General features: G+C 37.6%; 1 protein-coding gene across 2 annotated transcripts in view; it reads right to left on the reverse strand.

Moving 5' to 3' along the window:
* Window positions 1-9,203, reverse strand: part of LOC119652741 — a 209,712-nt gene extending 200,509 nt beyond the window's left edge. For both annotated transcript variants that reach the window (XM_038057040.1, XM_038057039.1), the window contains exon 1: window positions 8,997-9,203. In XM_038057040.1, the coding sequence (XP_037912968.1) occupies window positions 8,997-9,039 (43 nt within the window). In that variant the 5' untranslated portion in view covers window positions 9,040-9,203. The remainder of the gene's footprint in view (window positions 1-8,996) is intronic.
* Between the last annotated feature and the right edge of the window lie 207 nt (window positions 9,204-9,410).

Below are 9,410 nucleotides of genomic sequence, written 5' to 3' on the forward strand. Positions count from 1 at the left end.
ATATATGCATATCAACGAATATTTTGAGTTGGGGGTATACATGTGGGAATTTCTCTCCCAAGATGAGCACAAAACCCTTATACCCGGAGCGTCCAGTTTCCGGTATTACGACTTGTTTGTACCTGTTGTAGGTTAACTTCTTCACATTTGCTTATAAGGTCGAACTTCTAATGTGAAACATACAAGGTTGACTATTATCAATACAATGATTTCCAGATGAAATTATTTGTGTAAATGGTTTTCTAAAAAGTGCATTTTCAACTATGTACAGACTGTCAAGTATTCATCATTCCTCACATAGGGAAACACAAAACCTTTTATACCTGAAGTGTCTAGCTTCCGATTTCCCGACTTGTTATTTTTCTCTCTATTCTTTCATTTTTATTTTAGAGTTATATAACATCTTTTAGAAATTATTACCTGTTTATTATTTTTTTTGTATTTGGTCCTTCCACCTGAGTTAAATTATATACTCCTGTCAGTTAAATTGTCAACCTGCGAATTCTTTCGGTCAAGACCGATTGACATGAAGTTTGGGGTGGGAGTAGAAGGTGGTATAAGAAACAAAAGTTATATATAGCGCGGAAGTGCGTTTTCCTCTCAGGGGGAGTGAAATGAACCGGTTGAACAGTCAATTCTAAGCCAAACACGTTTTATGAAAATTGTTCATACAAGTTATTTATGCCCAAAATGCTTTTAGATGGATCTCGTAAATAATTCGAAAACCATGCGCTACATATAGCGCAGCAATGACAATAAGCAGGAACGTCTAATAACACAAAATCAGTAACTTTTTCGTGAAACCCTTCAAAATGAGGTATGACAGAATTCGGTGGGATAAATAATAACTTTGCTATGATCAAACCAATGTTTTTTGAAGTGGATATACATTTCAAAGTACTATTAGTCATTAAAGAAAAAAATTTTGAAAGCCAAATCTTTAACTCAAAATTTCGGGTAGCTAACTACCTCCTAATTCCCAATCTATTAAAAGAAAACTGGTTTTCTCATATAAATTGAAAGTAAGTCGAATCCATTTAGAATTTACTGTATTCAAGTTCACGCAATAAATTCTAAAAGCTGGTGAATTCAGAGAAAGTCATTTCAAACAAGTTGGGAAACCGGAACCTGGACTGACATGAAAGGTTTTACGTGTTTCTTTTATAAAGACATTTGAGTGAACAGTCTCATTAGGACCTAGCACGTCAAATATGGGTATATTATGTGAAAATATTCACTTTCGTGTGATACTGACATTCAAAGTCTTAAATTTGAAAAGAAGCGACAATTTTGATCTACTATAACTTTGTTAGTAATGGCGCATTGCTGCAACATTTCTTGATTCTAGGATGAACTTAAGGGGGATTTTGCAGTAAATTACTCAAAATTATAATAATATACTATTATTATTTTGTTGGAATAGATATCGACATGGAGCGTATTTCGGAGCCTGGGCACCATCTAGTGGCAGTCTCTTAATTTTTTCGAGATTTTTCGATTAGGAAGTTTTTGAGAGTGGACCCGTGGAAGAAGGTATCACTTTTGACCCTTCACACTCCCCACCTTTCCAAACAATTTCAAAACAAAGATTGACCTCGGAAAGTACCAACCGAGACCTCTCATTTGATACCCCACGCGACTATATGTGGTGAAAAAAAAATCACACCTCATTTTACATGTATTGGGACCCCCACCCCCGCAAATGTAACTCACTGTATCCATCAAATGTGGTGTCAATCACTATAATTGCTTTTAAAAAACATGCGTGCAGCAGCTGATTTACACAAAACAAAAGTTTATTTTTTCAAAAGGGAGTTGTGGGAAAAAATAAAAAAACCGGGAAACCAGATGTTGGACGCCTCAGGTTTGGAAGGTTTTGTGCATTTCTAGTCTAAAAATATTTTAATGGACCTTTGTCCCGTTTATATCTAGCACGTAAGTTATTTGCATGTATGGATGGTCTAGCTGCTAGGGCCCCATGTTCCAAGATTGTCGAAATGAGTTAAGCATGGCACTGGATAGTCGATTTCAAACCCCATCGAATGATATAAAAAAACGCTTTTATCCAGAGTAAAGTTGGCTTTCAAAATCGACTTGTATTCAGCAGTCACATGTGGTGGAAATCAGTTTTTCGCCTTTCTTGAAAAAAGATGTTTTCGGTACATGTGATTTTTGAAAATAGACGTCTCTTATGATGTCAGAATATTCTCTATAGCATAATATTGACATTTAAACTCTTTGAAGTTGCCCTGAAGCGAAAATTTTAATCTATTATAACTTGGTTAGTAATAGCATGATTTGAATCAAACTTGGTAGAATTATGCTTTATAGTATAGCTTATATTACCGCATTCCATGCTCCTGAAATGAACTTAAGGTGGTTTGCAGGCATTTACTGAAAATGGCATTATATTATTAATTTTATTTGAACAAATATCGGAGCGGAGGGGATGTCGGAGCCACGGTCAAGGGTAAGTAATGGCCAAATCATCTTTTCTGACGAAACTACAGACTTTGAAAATCGATTCAATGTCTGTCTGCCTGCCTCTCCATCTACCTATGTCGGCTGAACCTATTGTCACGAAATTTGCTGAAAAAGCGTAGTTTATGAATCTGTAGGTATGAACGTAAAAGAAGTTCCTTTTCCATATTCCTACAATTGCCTAGCACAGAGCAGCATGCAAGTTCGATTCGACGGGATACTTCAGTGGATGGGCATTATTTGGGGCAAGCTCGACAGCTTTTCTTGGGATTTTAGGAAAAGAAGGAAGCGGGTATACAGCTGACGTGGTGATGATCCTCTAATTACTTAACCATCTTCGTTAAACGTCACGCAAATCACCGTCATTTCTTTTGTGAATATTCAGCCAGTTTACAACTAATAGCAGTTAACTTAATTAAGTGTTTTACCAGAAATGGTATAAATATATATCGCAGCTATTTAGTGTAATTTAAGTTAAAAAGCAGAGCTATTTAATCACCAGTTTATCGCATATGCGCATAGCCTTCTATCCGCTGGCAAATCTTTCATTAGGTTTTACCTCTACTATCCCAAGCGGTAAGCAATTACTGTACGAGAATGGCGAAGCTTGTATCAGAATGGTGTGCTCCATATGCTCGCGGATGGCTCCGCAAAAAATCTTTGATAATGTAGACTTAGCGTAGTTAAAAATTTAGATACAACACTTGGAATTCTTCTGACTTTCTCAAGGAACATTGACAAATTGAATTGAAAATTGATCAGTTAGCGGATTGGCAATGAATTGAATAAAGCCCTCTCGTTAGGGTAAAAAAAATAACATCTAAATTAGCTGAAAGTATAAACGAAGTGATAGCCTGACTAGTAATAATAGTAATATAACTCAATATACTACTTGAATCGCTAAAATCATTATTCGGAATTTTGTTAACAACGCTGTTCCTGGAATGGGAACCAACTACTCTCTTGGGAAGACTATCAAGTGGATCAAAATACCATTCCCTCAAAATGCATCACTCAAAGACAAAGTAAATTCTGTTGTTAGCGCAACACTGCAGGGTTACAGTACCCTATAGGAGGCAATGTGGTCAGCAATTCGCTCGCCCGAGATTATTATCTGATTTGACTCAGGTACTGATTCACAGCTGAGTCGACTGGTATCCGACGTCAAATCACGATACAAATTCCACTGCCTCCAATGAGATTTGAACCGCGACCTTTCGGACGACAGCCTTGAGCTCTAACCACTCAGCTATCCGGACATTAGGACGAAGTGAAAAAAAATATTCCCCCAAAATTTTGCTGTTTTAATATTTTTGTTTTTGAAAAATTTTGATTTCTCTTTCACTAAAATGAAACTATATAAATATGGTTTCATTCGAATTACTAAATTAGTGTCAATTACATGACTCCCAATACAAACCAGAAATATGAAGAACAAGTTTCATTTTTCACTTTAATAAAAAAAATTGTTTTAAACGGAGAAAAGACGGATATTCGGATATTTTGATGACTGAAATTTGAAAAACGATAGTATTTTATAAACTGCTTGAAAGAACCACCCTCTACTGTTAAACAATAGGAGGCTCTTTTACTGATATGACGTATTACTTCAGCAGTTGTCTTTCTTGTAAGGACATTGGAGACTTAATAAGAAGTAATCTAGTGGATTTAAATCGCGCGACGTTGCAAGACATTGTATTCGTCCATAACAGTCTATCCAATCGTATTGATATTCTTTGTTTAGAAGGGATGAAACCTTCCGCAAATTATATGGAGGTCATCCATCCTGTTGAAATCGCAACCACTACCCTTTTTTCAGCGGTATGTTTTTAATAAAGAATGTAACACGCCATGCAAAAACGCTTTGTACCATTTACTGGTCGATTGGTTTAGTTGAATAGGCCTTAGAAGTTGGTCTCCAACAGTGGGATCACAAAATTATTTCAATTTTCTATTGTAACTGAATGACCCTTAACCATAAGATTGGCCGATTGGCTTAAAAAGCAAGCATGGTACTATTGACCAAGCGCTTAGAACAAATAACTACTTCAAAAACTCCCTAGAAGACATAAAATAATGTGATGCTTTCTTCTTGGAATCCTGAATTTCTTTGAAAAAGTATGACATAATAGTTTATAAACGGAATTCATATATACATTCCTTTGGACATTTGTATGTATGTACTTTAAAGGAACTGGAGTACCCTCAAATAGCGTGGCGATAATTGCTGCCCCTTTCTAAAACTTCAGACTTTCTGTAGTTTAAAATGTTATTATCCACGGAACAGCGACAAAATTATACTAATGAAATCTTACATAAGACACAAGTTGTAAGTGGACCGACTAAAACTGCGTTGCCTCACCCTCTTTACTGGCATCTTATTGAAATCGCATCGCTCTGTGTTGAACTTAAGGGGGTGGGTCTTCTTACAAGCAACAGAGGAGTTTGAAATATTTTTTCAGGGAATATAATGTCGTGGGACATCAAATGAAATGTTTCCCCAAGTACTTTCCCAGTTTTGACGCCAGCTTCAGAGCGGGGCAGTGAGAGGGTTCAAAAGGGGTCACTTAAGCTAAGAGGTCATTTTCAGAAGGATTAGAAGAACGACCGGATGACTTTAGGTTCATCCTAAAATTATTAAATTTTTAAATGTGTGTCCAGATGGCTTAGGGTTACAGTCCGAGGCTGTACCAGCAGAAGATCGTGGTTCAATATCATTGGCGGCAGAGGGATTTGTACCTTGACTAAATGTTGAATATGATTCGGCTCAGCTGTGAATGAATAGCTGAGTCAAATCGGGGTAATAATCACGAGCGAGCCAAAGACTGGCCATATTGACTACTACAGGGTACCAAAGGTCTACAGTGTACCGCTATCGTCTTAAAAGCCCAGGTGCAGATACAACTGGATCGTCACACTGACGATTAATATTATAAAGAATTTTAATGCCAGTATCACACTAAAGTGAACTGCCTGACGTAATATATGCGCATACATTACCAGCTGGATACAAATTTGATAAATGCCCATTTAAATATTCGTGTATAAGGGACAACAAAATTTAATCGGTAATTACTAGATTCGACGTCAATATGTCGCCTTGGTTCGCCCACAAATGCCTATTTTGGGAAAATATTGCTTTCTTCTCTAAATCTATATTTTAATGTCTGCAGGGGACAATATACAAGCACATAAGACCAAACTACAGATCAATCTTTGATTTGGAACTACAATTACTCCTTACTTTAAAACCTCTCTGCTTTAAAAGAATTGCATGAAAGCCCTACGGGTTCAATTGGCTCCCAGCATATGAAAGACTCAGGAAATCAACTTTAATGTCAAAATGGGAAACATTGCAGCAGGATACAGTTGGTTCATTGACACTATATAAATGTTCCAGAAATAGGAATATCAGGAACATGCGATCATTAACAAAAATCTGTAGTGAGCTTCTAAGTAAAGTCATAAATTTAAATTAAAATTGCAAATTTACCCTTCATCTTTTAGCATTTTTTTTCTTCTTCAGTATTATAATGCAAATGGTAAATGTGGATTGTTCTATTAATGCTTCCGCTCCGTTACTAAGAACTAAATCCTGCCCATTGTCTTATTGCCTTGGCTGGAAGATGTGGAGAGCTTCAAAGGATAATGGCAACTTTTCTCAAGAATCTTCACCATGCTGATAAAGTCTACTCTAATGAAGTCTACAGACCTTCACCAAAGCGCTTTGGATTTGGAGAAGTAGGCAAGCAAACAACAAACCCCCAAGATTCTCAGTCCAGCTGGTCACCGATTTCATCCTACTTGTATTAATGGGCAGATCATTGAAGGTGTTGGTTGATTTGTATATCTAGAAAGGGTTGATTCTGCCGACGGTGGCATGGAATTCATACGACACATTAACAGGGTTAGATCCGCTTTTGCTGTTTTGTCAAACATTTGGAAGTGGAGTTATCAAAGCATCAACATCAAACTGAGACTGTTCCATGCTAAGGTTTTTTCTGTCTTGCTGTGGAGCAGTACATGGAAAGTGATCACCATTGTTTCTTGAAAGTTTCAACTCTTCGTCAGTACTTGTCTACGTCGGGTCATCAAGGTACCCTGCCACAATTGAACTGAAATGGAGAATTTCGTGGGCGGGCTGGGCAGATGCCCATGAACGAGTTAATCATTGTGCATTGGCAGTAGATAGGTCATACATTAGGACAAGGCCACAGCTGCGTTTTTATGGAATTCAATCTACTATACCAGGATAGGAGTGGGTCGCCCCGGAAAAACATGGCAAAGAGCAGTAGTAGAGGAGTGCAAGTTTCACGAGAAGTTTTGGAAGTAGATTCGACACAATTCAACAAACCAACAGTGGTGGCACGTATATGTGATTAATGTGCTGTGCCTCATTTTGAGGGTGCATGGCTACCACATGTGCAAGTAAAATTACATACATGTATATATGGCCGGGGAGGAATAAAATATGCTTTTAAGCGGTGCATTTTATGAAGGCACCTAGGGCTAGTAAGGAAAGATTCCGGATGACGAAACGTATTCAGTCGTACATTGAAAGTTTGAGTGACATGAGGAAAGCGACCTTGCCGAGCGTCCTGTAAACAAAAGAGGCAATCAATTGACGTGCACGATCGATCTCTTCCAAAGCTCTGTGGCTATGAAGAGCCAATTCTTTCAAGCCACTGAAGAAGACAAAGAAGAAACGCATGATCAATACTTATATTTAGGAAACTAGACAATAGGATAACCACGTAATAAAATTTAGCTGCAAAATAGTTTGCCTCTAAGACGATTTCGCTGGGTGATATTCCTTTTTTGATGCCGAAGATCACTTCTCAATACAACACAATGACACAACTTCAAGTTAACTTCAACATTGAGGTAGACCTTTTCAAGGTATCTTCCTCTAGGGTTTGAGGAAGCTAAATGGATGAATTTAAAATGGAGGGCTATATTCTCCTCTTTCGTGCACTGACTGCAGATATTGTGGGCTACAATTCGAATTTTCTCTACCTATAGTTTAGTCCAGTTAGACTACTAAAATTTTCTTTATATTCGCCTTTCTCTCCCTGTATTTTCTCCTGCCGGTAGGAGTTCAAATTTCTCCATTCTGTCAGCTGAATCGTTGAGGCTTCGTCCTATGATGCAGAGTGAACGATCATCACACCGGAAACCCCCATTTCCATCATTGCGAACTCAGAGCTCCATTGAGCAAATGCAACTGTCTCCTCTTTGCCAACACGTTTCGTGTGCCGTACCATCCACATCTTGGACGTCTCCTTCCAGAAGAGGGGGAGGAGGGAGGATCAGTGTATGCAGCATATATTGATAATTCTATCCCGACTCGCTTGATATGGTGTTGTCATTTAGTGTAAAACACCAATTCATTGCAAGAGGAGATTTCAAATAATGCCCCCACTGGACTTCCCGCAAACATTCTTCTGCTGTCAGTAAAATGGTATATATTTTTAGCTCTGTGGACGCCTTTTTTTAAATTACTACGTCAATTCCATGATCGAGCTTTCCGGAGACTCTCGGGAGATCTTCATTTTTTTCATGACTGACTTTTGTTGACGACTATTATATCTGTAATCTCAACGGACCTATGGCCGCCCGGTGCTGGAATGACTAGTATTTTCCAAATCAGTTTAATAATCTCAGGCGATCGCAATGCTGACCACAGTGCCTCCTACAGTGTACAGTGTACCGTTACGGTATTGAATGAAGTGCTTTAACACACTTCAAGGCCCTGATCCAATATGGATTGTTGCGACAACGATTATTATTATTATAGAAAAAGCCAGGAGTCATTTAGAGAAAGATTTGTAATCAGAAGCAAAACAGAAGAGGGCGCACTGGAGCAGCTGGTTCCTGAAATGCAGTGTTAACAATATGGCACAAATTTTCCTTCTATAATTCTTACTCTACCTAGAACGAAAGCTTGATTCCCTCATGGTTATGGTGTTATTTCGAGTAAAACCGTGCATGGCAAGAATTTTAAAAACAGGTTTCTAAAAAAATATGGCCTAGAATTGAAGTTCATTTCTTAAAAAACAAATGTTTCCATCTTTATATTTTCTGTTCACTTCTTTCTTGAACACAAGACTTACCACTGAGAGAGAAATGAAAATGTAACTAACATCGTACTTAACGTTATGTAAGGATTAGCCTAGAGGAGTTAAATAAGAGTGAAGATAAACTCAAATATCAATGGCATACTGCGATTCGGATACCTTGTAATAAGACCTAGGTACCTGAGGGTCTGGTTTTCGACTTAACAAACCGCTTCATAAAAAGGGCTGGAAATTTATCCTTCGAGCAGGGTTCTTATTTCCATTAATTAATGACTTTATGATGTATGATGCCGTATTAAAACTAATTTGTTAAGTTTGCTAGTTAATGTTAAACTTTCGGGTTCCTTAGAACAAAAACCAAGTAGTAATACGTATGCAGTCGTATGTAGAAAACAAAAAAAAAAAAGAATTCAAAAAGTAATTTAATAAACAACATACCAGCAAGGATTATAACCATAAACCATTTCTGTATCCGCGTCATAATGACGATGCTCCTTTTAAAGTCACTTCCTTGTGATCTCGTTGCACCAGAAATTTTTCGTAAACACAACAATGCACAACACTCTCTTCTCTTAGATTCTCTTTAAAACGCAACGAACCACATTCTTATGCACAAAACAATCTTCACTTGCTCATGTAAAGTCATTTGAGTCCTATCGCACTATCTAAGCTCCAACAAAGCTTCTAAAGATGAAAGGAGACGAAAGCAGTGACATGGATTCCGCTTGCTTTAAAAATCACATCTTTCATCCGAGATGCCTTCACATCCTTCCTTACATCAAAGCAAATGTAGATTCATATAAAATTCAGAGAAGCGAAAATTCCCTAATGCCTCACATGCACATAGGCCCA

This window comes from Hermetia illucens, chromosome 3 (genome assembly GCF_905115235.1).
Source record: "Hermetia illucens chromosome 3, iHerIll2.2.curated.20191125, whole genome shotgun sequence".
NCBI classification, from domain to species: domain Eukaryota; kingdom Metazoa; phylum Arthropoda; class Insecta; order Diptera; family Stratiomyidae; genus Hermetia; species Hermetia illucens.